The sequence below is a fragment of the Conger conger genome, chromosome 14 (assembly GCF_963514075.1).
Source record: "Conger conger chromosome 14, fConCon1.1, whole genome shotgun sequence".
NCBI lineage: Eukaryota > Metazoa > Chordata > Actinopteri > Anguilliformes > Congridae > Conger > Conger conger.
The window spans coordinates 28,918,166-28,935,034 of NC_083773.1; the positions used below are offsets into that span (position 1 = coordinate 28,918,166).

Consider the following 16,869-nt stretch of genomic DNA (forward strand, 5'->3'; position numbering starts at 1 on the left):
ACATCAAGTTAAAATATCCTGAATGCATGAATTATTAAATGTATATATACAATATATAATATAACTTCTGCTTCTACAATACTGACCATTTAGAAAGTGATATTATGATAATGATGAGTATTATTATTACTAATGATGAATAATATTATTCATAGTATTATTATTATTATTATTATTATTATTATTGGTAGTAGTAGTAGTAGTAGTAGTGGTAGTAGTGGTATTGTTGTTATTAGTAGTAGTAGTAGTACTAGTGATAGTAGTAGTGGTATTATTATTAGTAGTATTACTCTTGGTGGACTCATTATCTTCACGTCTCCTGAGATAACACAAGCATTTGAACTGTACTGCATGCAAGACTGCTGCCCTCGCTCAGAATCATGTTTCATATTGTGCAACAATATAATATTTCTTGCAGACTGAGGGTGACTGAAAGCAACAGGGCTATGAGGGGGCAGTGCAGGCACTGTGTGACTTCATTAGACTGGGACCAGGGAGCAGACCCTGTGTGCGCTCTCCTCCACGTGTCTCCATTGTCTGCTTCTCCCTTCTTTCTCAGCCAACGAACGGAGGGAGGGGTGGAAAAGAGGGGGAGACTGGCTCGGCTGGGCTCTCTCCTCCTTGTGTGCACTCCTCTGTGTGTGCGTGCGTGTGTGTGTGTGTGGGACTGTGTGTGTAGAGGCACAGACGGTTCAGTTGTAATTCGATGTGTGTCCCTAGGGACATTTGATGGATTAAAGCTAAGCAGCTCCATTTCGAAGGACCACCTGATCTCACTGCTTGTGCCCCATATAAAAGCAGGCGTGATTGCTGATCTCAGCTAGTCTGACAGTCACTCTCCCCTCTCTCTCTTTCTCTCTCCCTCTCTCTGTCTCTGTACTCTCTCCCTTTTACTTCTCTCTGTCCATTTTGCTGGCTTGCATCAGAAGAGCTATCCAGTGCTGAACATTTCTTTTTAACCGGTAAAGGAATCGCTGCACACAGCATCCTCTTTCTCTGTTTTTCTTTCTTCATCTTATTTTTTTCTTTTTTCTTTTTTTTGGGACGGGTGTCTTGAAGTAACTCACGGATTACCATCAATCTTTTTTTGCTGTTACAGTTTCTCTTTTTTCAGCTCTTACAGTTTTTCTTTTTTTAGCTCTTACAGTTTTTCTCTTTTTAGCCTGTTCAGTTTTTCCGTTGCCTTTTTCATGCTCTGTCTTGGGCTTGCCTTGCTGGCCAGTGAAAGATGCCCCGCTCGTTTTTGGTGAAGCAGATTAAGCTGGATGATTTCTCCTCGTCTGCAGTGTCCTCTGGTCACCACCACCACCTGGATGAATCCTACACTTTTGCACGCTCCATCACAGAGTCCGTGGCCAGCCTGGGGGTACATCTCAGTGAAAATGGTCAGTATCATTCTCTTGTTTTTTAAGAAATTGCTGTGCAGCTAAATATCAGCTCTGTTTAACATATCCGACTCTTTTTAACGTTTCCTTCTGTTACGTTACGGGCAGGGGAATATGCGTAGATAGACTACAAAAATGCTTACAGTATTAGCCACCATGCCTTCATTTGTTGAAAAATGAAAACATTCCCATTGAGGTTTATGTTCTTATATTGAAATATGTTACATAAAAAGGAGTTGCTCTTGCAGTGATATCCAAAATAATACCCCCTCCCCTCTGCCCCCGCCCCCAGACCCCTCCTCCATCTTCCATGCGTCCAGACTTTTGTTTTTTGACTCTGATGGTGCGCAAATGCAATTCAGGTCACAGCAGAGCAATCGGCTTATGTAAATGAGTCCCGGAAACGGGGCTTGATTTCTCTGGGCCATTGTTACTCATTCACACACACACACACACATGCTCAGACATTCTGTCTTTCTCTCTCACACACACACACACGCACATGTCTGCATTTGTTCCGGTGTGAGATACGTCTCGCTGTAGTCTTTGTGGGAGGCAGCATTGTTGAACTCGGATCGTTGTGGGATGATGTGTTCGTCCTTAGCTGTTGTTGCCCTTGAGTTTTGCTCAGCCCCCACCTACAGCTCCCCCCCTCCTCTCCTCCCGCTAGCTGGTCCTACACAGATCTACAGCCGCATCAGGGGCGACGTTGCTACCAGATTGCGAAAAGAAAGATACATCAGAGGACAGCTGATGTGGATGTAGTTGGAGGAGGAGGAAAAAATAAATAATAAAATACAAAGAAATATGAGAAATAAACCCCTGGTGGCAGCGCAGGGAGCCACATGACTGTACGTGCGGAGCTCCTGGCAGCGAGGAAACGCGTAGCTGCGCATATCCGCGTCCTCCAATCGGCAGCCTCCCTGGCGCCCTTCCTCCGAGCGGCACGCGAGCGGGGCCCGGGCTTCAGACGGCCGGCCGGGTGAAAGTTAACTCGGCCCTCGGTGCCGTTCTGGGAGGACGGTCCTCAGCGGGGCTGCCCGGACCCGTTTGGGGTTCCAGCTCTTCGGCTCCCTTTGTTTCTCAGTGAGAACACGCGAGGCAGGGCTGTGAGCCCACAGACCACTCTCCACCTGTTCAACAATCACTCCCACAAAGCCACAGCAGCTCAATCAGTCCAAAACAGGCCTCTTTACTGAGGTGATCTACCCTGTTTTTCTCTGCATTGTGATAAAAATGCATTTGCCTGTAGGTCGTACTTTTGTAGTTTAATTTTGAACAATAAAATGCTTAGAAATCTTTCTTCAGTTCAATCGTCATAACGAGAGGAATCCTGTTACGATATCCTGCCTTTTGAAATTAATACTCACACATGCTTCACATGGATACTGTTTTATTCCAACCATAGTTCCTCTACAGTTGACAAAAAAAAACAGCTTATGTTTCATATTTACGAACAAGCACATAAAACGATTGACTGTTAGTTGTCTACTAGTCTATTTTACAGAGTATTTACAAGGCTATATTTGTGTAATTCTAGATATATCCTCATAAACATGCATCAAAAGAGATAACCTAACAATACAAGCCTGAGCACTGCATTCTGTGTGTAGTTTGAGCTGACCTTGATTAGATTTTCTACTTTGTGTCTTTACTCTGCAGGCATGGGGTTTTTTGCATCATTATTGTATAAACTAATTTATGATAGAGCCATTTTAACCAGAGTATGAATACCAGCATATAAAATGTATTGACCATGTGTTACATAAAAGGGTAAGGTTACAATAGCTCCCCTTAAAAAATGAAAGTGGACTCTTTGTCTGACCTCAGTTGGTATTGATTGATACTTGTTACACGCAGGCTGGTTCTATAGTCATTTAACACAAAGAGGATGCATTTGCCATTTGAATTTTTTCTAATTCTTTCACTTGCACAAAATAGCAAAATGTATTTTCTTTTACATACCCAAAATTCTGACATATATAATTTTATCGTGACCATGTAAATAGCCATATGCAGGACTTGGAAAAGGATGTATTTCACTTGGATGGCAGCCATCAGAAATACAGGATGCTTTGGACACTCTGGAGTCAGAGGAGTCCACTTTAACCCAGAGTTCTTCTACTGACAATTTATATACCTTTTCCAACATCTGAACAAGACTGATACACCTGACAATACACGGAATGCAGTGAATCTGTGACACCTCTCATTTAAACATAATGTGCTGGCTCTTTTGCCCTGACTGAATTAGCAAGTCTATTCATCAGAGTGCATGTCTCACTACAAGTAGCTATTCTACTGTCAATCAGCTGTAATGCAATCATGTTACTATCAAAGGACAACTTGGTCATCAAAAATAACGGAATCAGAGACTTAAAGAAGTATCTCACAGCAGCAGCTTGTGTCGATAGAAATATTTGGTTTTCAGACTTTTTTACGGAAACAGCTTGTGCAGAATGCATGCATTTGTTACCTTGTGATTTAGCAACAGGCTTTCTGTAATCCACAGGTGATGGCAATTCTATAAAGAGCAATATGGGATATTTGAAAATGTATCATGTTTTTCAAATTTCTCACATATTTTTATCAAGCTGCATATGATGCTGCATTTGCCTCTCTCCTTAGATTATGGTTTATTGATCAACATTTTATTAACGGGGGTTAATATTTCCTCTGAATTCCAGAACAAGCTGTCTTCTGTGGCTGAACACAGACAGCCACTCTGAAACAGCCTCTAAACAAGTAAAAGGCTTCCTGCTTTCTGGTTAGATGATCATACTATCCTGAAATTATCTTTTTATAAAATATTGAATCTATGATCTATAAAAATCTATACAGATTGACATGCATCCAGAGCCTACCAGATTATCATGGATATGGTAAATCCTGTTCAACTGAGTCACTTTATTGTGTGAGAAAAGTCAATATGAGTTAAAAGAAAGCCTAGCACAAAATATATATTTATCACAGGTGTTTTTATTAACCTATGCTTTAATTTGCTAAATCAAAACCCTGTGTTGGATATTAGAGACTTATTCCAGAGGTGCATTTGCCACTATTGTTGAATAAGCCTTATCACTGCAGACTAATAGATCTAGTAGTTTACACAAATTTATTTTTCAGAAATTGCTAGTTAAATCCTAAATGGAAATACAATACTACCCCTCAAGGTTAGTGCGCCATAAATGCCTGAACCATCATCATTCACTAGGCTACACCTGTGCTTTCCACATGGTTTCGAAGTTGGCTTTTATCGAAATCCAAGTTATTAAAAATGAAGTAGAGATAACCACAAACCATAAAACCATTTGTCAACTAAAAAACGTACTCGGTGTCACTTAAATACAATAATCAAAACTCAAACAAACAATATTCCCGTTGTGGCACCGTTTCAATGTCTGTTTCCGTCAAAGAAAAGACCCGAATGTGCAGTCGACGCGGAGCTTGATCGCCCTCGGGGCAGCTGCTTCTCACTCATTTGCACGTAATTGTGTGAACAGAAAAGCTCGGGACGCACGGGGCTTTCGTTTCCTCTGCTGTGAAAATGTAATCAGGCGTCGGCCTGCAAATCAATCTAACGGCCCCTCAGAAGAATCTCCCTCTGTGCTTTTGTAATGGCAGAGCCTCTTTCTTCTTATCGTCACATTAGCCTCAGAAAAATCAGACCCCGGGGGATTGAGACTACTTAAACACCGGGGGTCTCCAACTGCAGTCCACTCGGCTCGTCCCGACGTGGTTTCTCCCAGGAAATTTTCGCCGCTGGTTCGATAAAAATGAGAGCCAGAGCACATCTGGCAATCCCCACAGGTGCCTGGCTGAAAATTTAATTTAATACAGAAAGAACATGGATGTCTTTATTGAGTTCGTGAACATGTTTTGACGAGGGGGGTGGGCGGTTTTCCAATATGTAGCCTATCTTGTCTCAAGCGACAAGATAGGGACTGTCTTGATTGTGCATCCCAAAAATGCTATATGTACGGTATATTACGATCGCTGCTTTTAAAACGTAAGATCATTTGAACCTACAAATACTGTAATATTTCTATTTGTGGCAAATTGTCATCATATTTGCCACCAACATTCTTTTTCTGCTCCATTTTCTGTCATTCTGGAAATTTTGCACAACAACATTTTGTATAATAGAAAATTAATGTACTGACTGTATATAAAAATATTTATTCGTTTAAGTATAGTGATTTAACCACTCCACTATTTTAATACAGTGGTTAGTGGAACAGCTCTCCCACTGGAGATGCTTTGCCACCTGCCTGCTCTTACACTTTGTTTCATTTATTTTGAATATGCTATTTATACATGAATGCTTCTTGCTGCTTGGCATAAACAAACTATATTGCAGAATTATTCAATCAAAAATGAGTCCAGCTGTTTTTTTCAAAATGTTCTTAATTAATTATACTTTCTGTGGTGTAATTTACAAAACTGCCACATGCCACTTGTCTAGCTAAAAAGTAAAAATGGGTTGTTTCGGAGGTTTTGACCGACAGGCGATCGGTCTACTTAAAAAAACTGCTGCAATAGGTAACATTGTCCTGTTGTGTGTGTTCCCCCTTTCAGGCTACATTAAGGATTACATCACGCCCACGGTGTACCGGAGTGAGAGGCGGGCGGGGCAGAAGAAGTACTCCCAGTCCAGCAGCGGGGGGGAGGAGTACTCGGAGCCCGACATGGAGCACCCGGACCTGGAGCACCCGGACAGCCCGCAGTCCGGCGTGACGGGCAGCAGCTTCCTCTCGGGCGAGGCCGAGGCGCTCAGCGAGGGCTACACCATGGACGCCTTCTTCATCTCCGACGGCCGCTCCCGCCGGAGGGTCAAGGCCGAGGAACCCGGCCGGGGCGAGGCCACGCCGGAGGCCGAGGAAGAGGAGGAGGAGGCCGCGCCCGGGGCGGAGCTGGGGCCCGGGGGAGTGCCGGGGGCCCGGCACGCCTGCACCGAGTGCGGCAAGACCTACGCCACCTCCTCCAACCTCAGCCGGCACAAGCAGACGCACCGCAGCCTGGACGGCAAGATGGCGCGCAAGTGCCCCACCTGCGGCAAGACGTACGTGTCCATGCCGGCGCTGGCCATGCACGTGCTGACGCACGACCTCAAGCACAAGTGCGGCGTGTGCAGCAAGGCCTTCAGCCGGCCCTGGCTGCTGCAGGGCCACATGCGCTCGCACACGGGCGAAAAGCCCTTCGCCTGCGCCCACTGCGGCAAGGCCTTCGCCGACCGGTCCAACCTGCGCGCCCACATGCAGACGCACTCGGCCTTCAAGCACTACCGCTGCAAGCGCTGCAACAAGACCTTCGCCCTCAAGTCCTACCTGAACAAGCACTACGAGTCGGCCTGCTTCAAGGGCTCCACGGACGGAGAGGACTCCAGCTCCGAGAACTGAACCGGGGGGAAGGGGTGACCGGGGCTCTGCCCCGATGCACCTCTCCGTACCCCCGTTTTCCGCTTCCCTTTTTTTTAGAAAGCAATATTTTTCAGTAAAACAGTAATAACTAAAGACAGTGATGACAAATGATGCTGGATTTTTTTAACGGTCGCTTTAGACGTACACACATGCACATATACACGCGCACTTGAGAAAAAAGGTAATGAGGCTTGGCATGTGAATTCATTTTTTATCAACGACTGAAACTCTGGCAATGACAGCAGTCGTGTTCTTAGTCCTGATATTTTTTAGCAAATAAAGTGGGGGTGGGGGGCATATTGAAAGAAATCTCTGGTATTTTTATGCTGTTTTTGTTTTCTTTTTGCTAAGAATGAAATGCTTTTTTTGCAACTGCTGGCTTTTTTATGAAAATTTAAATATAACAGTATTTACAGGAAGTTATTTTGCCAGATTTAAGTATTAAATTATTTATGTATTTATTTATTTATTTATTTATGTATTTATTTATATTTATAGAATTTTGTGATTTTTTTGTGTGCCAATTTTTCCCTATGCTTATCAGACTACATCATTATGATGAACGTTCAGTCGATATAAAAACAATTGTTTTGTTGAAGAAAGACTAGTATTGACTAAGTGCATCGCCAAATGTGTGACACAAATACAAGGATCAAAACACAATTTCGGTACTGGTCATTATTCCAAACTGTCAAGATAGAAATTTATGTGAATTCAGGTTTGCTGGGCATTTGATTGAAGCCTGTGCAACAGGTGAAGGGAGAGAAAGTTCTGGACCGAGCAATAGCAGTGTGCGCGACCCACACCGACCTCTTCATGCCTGCGTCAGGTGCTTCCGCAATAAAGGAGACACGACCTATAACTATTCTTCCTCTGTCATAACTGTCCAGTTTAAATTCCTTTTTATCGTTCCTGTGTGGTCCTGCTGGGGTAACACCACTGAGCACAACGAACAACCCGAGTCTAATCAGCCAGGACTCCTCTTCCCAACTATTACCTCAAAAGGGAAAAGCATGAACACGACCCTCAATTGCAAAGGAACTGTCCTTTTCTTTCATCTTTTTTGTATGTTGCCAAAATTGTTTGAGACTTTGGACTAATGGCATCTTTTAGTAGTATTTTGTATCACTGGGGCATTCATTGATTGATGAATTATTTATTTATTTATTTATTTATTTATTTATTTATTATGTATGTATGGCCATTTAACAAAATAACTTTGTAAAATGCTGCTGATCTTCAAAGAACTTGTTTATATGCATGAAAAAAAAAAACTGTAGAACATCCCCAAGGCTGCGGTCTTAAAAATGAGCAATGTACAAAGCATTTAATTGGATGTACTTAAGACACAATATATTTATTCCACAGGAATGATTTCTTTTGTACAGCGACTGTTGTTCTACACTTGGCTTGTGGACATTCACCTGCAATAAATAAAAAAATACAACACGTAATAATGAATCTTGGATTAGACTGAGAAACTTGATTTGTGTTCAAAAATCTGATGATATCAGTTTAGTTAAGTAGAGACTTTTATGGTTTCTAGATTCTAGGGACAACAAGAAAAGCCCTAAAAAGCTCACTGTTTTGCTAAAAAGCTCACTGGACCTGCTCATATTCACCTAGCGGCAATTACAACTGACGCAGTAGGTTTTTAAAACAGTATTGCATAAGGCCTGGAACAACTATTCCTCATTTGTGAGATAAGGAGCAACTGTTCCAGTTTTAATGCAGATCTGTGATGATGTAGCTTTAACATGTCATTGTGATTGCGACTAGGTGTGTTCCTATGGTTGCAATTGTCCTGTATAATTTGTAACTTTTATTATTATTATTATTATTATTATTATTATTATTCACTCACTGGGGGCTCTGTAATGAAATACTAGGTACTAGGTGATTTTCTTTTCAAATGCTCTGTCTTTTTGGATGAAAACATCACTCTCCAGCAATCAGCTTTGGCCAGGACATTCAAGGAAACTGCCAAAACAACTGCCAGTCCCTCAATGTCAAGATTCAGATCTTAATTGGCATGTGTGGTAAATTATAGGTTAAATCATTTTTGAAAAATGATAAAATGTTACTTCATATTGCTTTCAGCCCAGCATTTTGTTCATTGTTTATATTGTGATAGCTGTATTTCTGAACACCAGAGGCTTTGGCATTTATATGGATTAAAAAGATCAAGACAAGATTAATGTTGTTTTTTTCAGGAAGTGAAGATGGTAGTCAATCCATTGAATAGCAGCTGGCATAGACGTAAAAGGCACTGAGATATCATGTGCAACAAAAGGAAAATTCACAGAAGGACTAAAAACCCAATAATTATATTTAGTATTATCAAGCACTCGTTTGCTGTTGCTTTCAGTTCAAAGTAAAGCTCTGTAGACACTCTTGAATGAAATGGTTAGTGAACAGAAGAAAAGGATAATATAATGCGCATTAAGCAGGACTATGAGACTAAGAAATGAGATTGGTTCATGTACAGTAGCCTCGAGACAGACTGCAGACAGAGAGAAAACCTGAGAGTGACCTCCGCGTGAATGTCAAAAAGGCAGTTAAACGCACTGTCAGCTCCTTTCACATTCATCCAGCAGCACACAACACAATCGTTTCAAAGGAGTGGCTGTGTTGCTTTGATTTATTGTGTTCTAAATAGACTCTTGTGTCTTTATAGACTGCACTGTGCAACGCGGCTTTGTCCTGAAATGCATAAATACATTTCTGCTGCAGAAACGAAGTTAGGGCAGACTCCTGATGCCGTGGACGGTCAGAATCGAAAATAAGTTGAAAGCTAAAAAAAAAAGAAAGCTGTTGCTCAGCTGCTCAGGACTAGTCGCAGACCCTGGTGTGGTCCTGAGAGTGGAGTGCACGTCCCCGATTCATTTATTCATTTATTTCATCTTTGTGCCCAGCTTGTCTGCACAATGACGACACGTGCCAAACAACAACAACAAAGGAGGGGAAAAACAGCATTTGCATAACAAAAGTTTCCAGCATATGGCGGGCTGCTGGAGGCTTTCCATATGGCTCTGACTGTAGTCTCATCCTCTACTTTCACTTACCACATCACATCTCTCTTTCTTTCACTCATTTCCACAAAGAGTGAAGAAATCTTAGCTTCCAAGTACAGAGGGCTGGCTGGGAATTTCTGCGCAGTTTTAATTTCATTAATTTTAATTTCCTCTGCCACAATCCTAAGAGTGCCTTACAAGATGGCACTGAGCCAGCCCTCTCTTAAATCTATAATCTATCTACAGTATATCCAGGCTTCCGTAATGTAATGCTAGTCTAAATGTATAACATCTTCGACTGTTGTTATGCAGCAAATTTAAATAATGAGGCAGTAGAACACCATTATATTAATTATTGGGTGTGATAAATGCATGTTATAAATTAAGTTAATTATAAACTTTCTTATTTTGGTGTATCATACAATAACAACATTTTATTTCATCAAACATCTGAATAACATAGAACAGACTGAACGCCAAATTATTATTATATAGATATGTGTATTACATACATACAGCGCATACAAGCATATCATGAGACATGCACATGTAAATTATTGATTGGAGACCGCAGTTAATCTCAAATAAATCACAAAAACCTCTGGCACTAATCTTTTTGATAGATAAGTGTGTGTGTATGTGTGTGTGTGTGTGTGTGTGTGTGTGTGTGTGTGTGTGTTATCCCACACATAGTTATCTATCACAAACAAATAGTGCCTGAGGGATAGCAGTACCTTGCATTGTACATTTTGTCTTCTGTTGGACACAGGCACTGCATCGTGCATATGTCTCCTCCCTGGAGCATACCCTCTTGTCCCTCAACGTACAAACATGACAGTTATCTAATACATGAACAACTAGAGACACAAAAGAATACCCTGTCTTCTGAGAAACACAACCCTTTTTTCCACAGCAAGAACATTACCTCGAGAGGCAAGTTGTCAAGTAAGATTACCGTAGAAACCTGTTTGAAAAACAACGAGGACAAGACACTCATGCTCACATTAGACAGAGAGAGTAATGTAGAACAACTGAAATTCAAATTATATTTTATATGCAGACTGTCCACACGCAATCCTGCATTAAGTGTGTCAAAACATGTTACATAAAAATGTGTAATATAAATCACAAAATTTAAATTAATAGAACTAATCAACTTCTCATCACTACATACTATCCAACACCAAACTGGGAAGCTGGTCATAGCATTGACTTGGTCTTTGTCCAAAACAAACCTCTCAGCCATCCCTCTCCATGTTTCTGACCATCGCTTTCTCGCCTTCTCCATCCCCCTCTAACCATTCTAACCTGGTTTCAACCTCTTCATCTCTCTTCCCATCTTTCTTCTTTTCCTCTGTTCTCTCCTGACTCCCTCCTCCTTTCTCTCTCTTTTACACAAGCTATGCTACTTCCACATTTCTACCTGCTGTCTCCTCACCCTTAGAGCATCCCTGTCCTCGGTCCTCATCACCCTAGACCTGTCTGCTGCCTTTGACACTGTTCCCCACCAGCTGCTCCTCGCACCCTGAAGGACCTGGGGATCGCTGGGCCTGCTCTCCTACCTGTCAGGCTGCACTTATCAGGTATTGTGGGCTCTCAGTCTTCTCAGGAATCCCAAGGGCTCTGTCCTGGACCTTCTCCTCTATTCCCTCTGCACCCGATTGCTTGGTTTAGTAATCACATCCCACAACTTCTCCTACCATTGCCATGCTGATGACATTCAACTGTACCTCCCTTTCCCATCCTCTGACATCTCCAGGCTAAACATCAAGACTGTTCTTCTCTTTTTCCCTGGAAAATCTTGCCCTCTGCAGCACGTCTCCTCTCCATTGACAATACCACAGTGACTCCTGCCCAGACCGCCAGGAATCTCAATGTGACTTGAGAAAGCCAACTGTCTTACACAGAGCACATCACTGCCATAAAGCGATCCTCCAGGATTGCACTCTCCAACATCTGCCAATTCAGACTCTTCCTCACCAGGGATGCTGTCCTGGACTAACCTTAATGCAACTCTCCTGCCTGAGCTTCTGCAGCACTCTCTCCAACCCCTTCAGCCGATCCAGTATGCTGCAGCCCACCTGCTTTTCCCAAATGGTCCCCTTCCAGCCTTCCCTCCACTGGCTCCTGCTGGCTCAAAACTCAAATGGGTGTGCAATGGGTGTGCAAATCTTCTAAAAGAGTTCCAGGCCTTGCCTATACCCCCACCGGTGCTTCACACTCTGTCACTGGGCACCTAGATCACCCCATCCTCCTGCCCTCCACTCTTCTCCTTACTGGCTCCCTAATGGTAGAGTCCCTCTTCACCTTCTGTCATAACCTGCAGATGCATCTCTTCAGGAAATACCCCCCTTCCTTCTCCATCCTGATTCCCATTCCCTTCTTCTATGTCTTCCCCCTCTACCCAATATTCCCCTATCCAACAACAACAACAACAAGATAACTTTATTTACCTTCTCTTCCATGAATTGCAGTGACAAGGGATTATCTCTCTCAGGGGTGTTATGGCCTGACCATTGCACTTCTCATTCATTGCTATTGGCATGTTGGTGATTTACAAATCTAGACCTCTTCTTCATTTGCATTCATTGTAAGTCACTCGATAAGAGCATCAGCTAAATGTCTAAAATATAAATGTAAATGTGACTGCACAGCCCAAATTAATTATAGATGCTAAAATATTCTTGGGAAAGTGATTAAATTCACCCTTGAATTCTGAAGTTGACTGGCTAATTATTATTCTTAAGTATAAAACCAAACATATGAGCTGCATATATCTTGGACTTTTCCCTTTACATTGTATTTCACTCTACATCAATGGTCTTCACTCCTGGTCCTGGAGAGCGACAGGGTGTGCTGGTTTTTGTTTTCACCTTAATATCAGCAACCAATTCTCAAGAAACCAGGAGAGGTGAGTTAACTGTGTAATTGAAGGAATGCATCAACGTTTTGGGAAATATACCTCTTGATGATGTTTGACATTTTCATTTTTGTGCATTCACTGGCTCTGTTTCCATATTAGCATAGCGTGAAGTGTTAGCTTAGCATAAAAGCTTGAAGCATATAGGAGCCAGTAGTCTACCTCCTTCAAAGTGAAGAAATACTCTCAGAAAAACTCCAAAACTGTCTTATTTACATGAAGTATCATGTGTATTTGAAATACACGTGCAGGGGAAAAAAGCGAGAGATGTTGTTTTTGGAGAAGTTAGATGGTTGGAACTATAACCACTGAACGCACATGCATCCTTCCGTGTTCCACTGGTGGAGCGCAGTGATCCGTCACGTCGAATGCACAAATGCAGTGAATGCACAAAAATGAATGTGAGCCAGTGAATGCACAAACATTCTCTGAAAATCATCTGGGTGAGTCGGAAAAAAGGTATATTTCCAAAAATGTTGGAAATTCCTTTAACTGCTTTGATTGATCAGTTCTGAGTAACCACAAACCAGCCAGCAAACTCTCCAGGACCAAGAGTGAGGACCACTGCTCTACAAAAACATCAGTGGTCGGCCATGTCCTTACACTCTGACCACAGCGCCCTCTCATGGCTCACAAGCACAAGACACTGTAAGTGCATTATAAACATAGTGATAGCCAAATGAGTGATATTTTAGGAATGATCCAAATGATCACACCAGGCATATCATATAAGCAGAAGCACATGCAAACTGATTTCAACAAATAAGACCTTGATTTTTTTTACACCACAGGAGACATGCTTGCATAAAACTAATAAGTCACTATGAAAAATGCCTTGTTCTATTTGGTGCCAAAATCTAAACATGAATCTTAGTTTTTGTTTTTTTAACACATTTCAAACAAACTGGTACCTTTTAATACAGACCTGTAATGTTCATATTAAACAATTGCAATGCATTTTGGATTATTGCAATTTAACCAGTTAGTAAAACATTGAAGGAGACAACATGCATGTGTGCAATTTCCTGGCTCCAGTTACCATGTTGTGCAACCACTGTATTTTTCGAAACAATATCACCTATCATGCAATGCGCATGTCAAAACAATAAACAGAAGCCATACTGGCAGTTGTAAAACAATTCAGCAGGGTGAAGAATGCAGGATGTGTCTGTATTAGGTCTGCTATGTGTGTTGCACAGAATTTGTAGAGAAATATATTGGACAAACAATCCCCCGTCATGGCTCTACCCTGAGGCTATATAAGTGCTATAGTGGGTGTGTGGATTTCAATAGCTCTGTACAGATGGGATGGATTTTATGGGGTTTTGATAAATTATCTTGGTTTTATTGCTCAGTTTTTGTCCCAGATGGTGGAAAGAAACCCCTTGTTATTTCAGTTGGTATGAGCACAATACATTGAGAAATACAAATACTGTAGGTCATACATGCAGTTGTAATGAAAAGCAAGGCCCAGATTTAATAGACAGCCTTTTCTCTTTGTTTAAGAAATGAAATGTAACACTTGCTTGTTTATAACTGAATATTTGGGACAATGCAGTCAGTCATCCAGTTGGATTAAGTGTGGGCCAGGGTTATTTTAATTAAAACCATGCATTCCATTCAACTCACAAATCTGCTTTAAGAATGTCTTAGGCATGAGATTATGCAATGTATTTTGAGCAGTTTTTTCAGAACTGTTTAGATCTCTGAAATGATGGTTTCTTGACGGTTATCTGGTTGTCACACCATTTATTGCAAAATCCTTTACAGTTCCTGCAAAAATGCTAGACCAGTTCCTTTTATGTAAAGTATAAAATAGCCTTGCTGTCAAAGCAAGAACATATCTCCCAAAGGCCTTCTTGTTAATTTCTTTGACTGCTTTGCTCAACAATGACACTAATTGCAAGGACGTCTTTTAATAAGAAACCCTGTCAATTGAAAAATGAGATTTGCTTCTCTTCATTGAGTAGTAATAGGGTATAGGTACAAACTATTTTAAATCATTTTTTAAATCCTGAGGTTTACATTTTTTTAGGGTTGCTTTTCTTAAACCAGGAAAAAAATACTTTGTATTAAAAAGTCACCGACAGCAATTTCATTATCACAGTCTACTGTATGAGGCAGAGCAATACTCACACACAGAACAATTCATATGCACAAAGATCATTATTGATCTGTGGTATAACAGAAAACATCTTAGCCATGTCCATGTTTCTGTCCAATCAGTGGAGAATAGAGTAGAACAGAATCACCCACATCAACTTATGTATTTTTATTTGTGACTTTATTGTAAAAATGTTTGTACCAAATTGATTCTTCTCCCTCAGTATTTATTTTCCAATGGAAACAAAACAGCATTGATACTATGCTCTCATTTAAAGGTGTTAAAAATAACAATTACTCTCATTTTCACACTTACACTCAAGGCTGGTACAAATATCATGTAATACAAATGCAATTGGTCATGTGAGAACTAAATCAGTCTACTATAACATGATATTTTAAGAAAGTTTGGATAAAAATAATAATGTTCTCTCACTGGAAACTGTCCATTATGGCAGTGTCTGTTCCAGGAACGTACCGTAATCAAGCAACCTCAGAGAAAGAATGGACAAAGGTAACGTTGCGGTAATATGGCCGGATGCATGTTCGATTTGTGGGGGGGGAAAAATGGAGGAAAGCTCAAGTGGAAATAGGTTCTCTGTCTGGGAAAGGATACATGTTTGATCAGAGGCCATCTATTATGAATGCTAACGGCCTGGTCTAATGCCGCAAGAAGCGCTGCCTGGAAACAGCTGCTCAGTGCAGGAAAGAAACAACAAAAGAGGCCAGGCACTTTATTGATAGAGGTCATTATCCCAGTATAACATTACAATGCTTTTACACATCAGTGTCTATATTTATTATGTACTCAGAGACTGCGCACATACAGTATTATGCCTACGAGCTATGAGTAGGCCTGATATAAAAGTTTGCATTTGCTGGAGAGCTTAATTAAAATGAAAAAAATAAAAGTCATGTTATTTTCACACTTTGGCAGGGATAATAAGAGATAATATAATCAAAGGTGACATTGTACATTAAAAGAATAATGTGCTTTAATGTAGTATAAATAATGACCAGCAGATGGGAGTATAAATCTTATTCAAGCTGATGCAAGGCGGGGCTACAGAGCTGAATTTTCAGGGTCACTCATCAACTCCAGGTTTTTGAAAGTTCATTCCAAAAAATATTGCATAAAGTGTATTATATAACTAACCATGGATTTGATTAAATATGTGTTTATTGTTTAATCAAGCCTCACAGCAAGGAGGTCCTGGGTTCGAATCCCCGTCGGCCGGGGCCTCTCTGTGCGGAGTTTGCATGTTCTCCCCGTGTCTGCGTGGGTTTCCTCCGGGTACTCTGGTTTCCTCCCACAGTCCAAAGACATGCAGGTTAGGCTGATTGGAGAGTCTAAATTGCCCGTAGGTATGAGTGTGTGAGTGAATGGTGTGTGTGCCCTGCGATGGACTGGCGACCTGTCCAGGGTGTATTCCTGCCTTTCGCCCAATGTATGCTGGGATAGGCTCCAGCCCCCCTGCGACCCTGTTCAGGATAAGTGGGTTCAGATAATGTATGGGTGGATGGATGGATGTTTAATCAAACCAGTTCTCAAAGTTTTAGCAACTTGAACAGTACACCTTCAAGTAATATACCTAAAGTAATTTAGTGGTTACGTTTTAAGATTTAAATGGAATACACAAAAAAAATGGAAAAGGCAGAAAAAAATGAAATAAATGTCCAAAAAAAAAAATTCAACATACAGTATATCAACATGCATCCAGTGGGACATTGTTACCACACCACCTTGTGAATGGGTGAGGGAAAGAAAGAACGACATTAATGCCCATGAGTTCAATTATATCCAATGAAAGGTGTAGCTACCCTTTAAGGGGTAGCTTCTGGGATTTAGAACAGGCAACAAACTGATCCATGATTACCAATGTAAATTGAATGAAGTATTCCTCACGCAACTATGAATGTTCACAAAACAACAGAAGAGTTTGGAGCTATATGAGAACCACAACAACAGTACAACTGGACATTAAAAATGGGAAAGCGGACGTAAAGCATATAAAAAATTTAAAAAT

At 41.2% G+C, this 16,869-nt stretch overlaps 1 protein-coding gene across 1 annotated transcript; it reads left to right on the forward strand.

Annotated features, from left to right (window-relative positions):
- Positions 1-912: 912 nt before the first annotated feature.
- Positions 913-8,225, forward strand: LOC133110592 (transcriptional repressor scratch 2-like). The gene is made up of 2 exons (XM_061220813.1): positions 913-1,385; positions 5,964-8,225. Exons 1-2 carry the CDS (start codon positions 1,229-1,231, stop codon positions 6,782-6,784), a joined length of 978 nt encoding a protein of 325 aa, XP_061076797.1. The 5' UTR covers positions 913-1,228; the 3' UTR covers positions 6,785-8,225.
- The last annotated feature ends 8,644 nt before the right edge of the window (positions 8,226-16,869 follow it).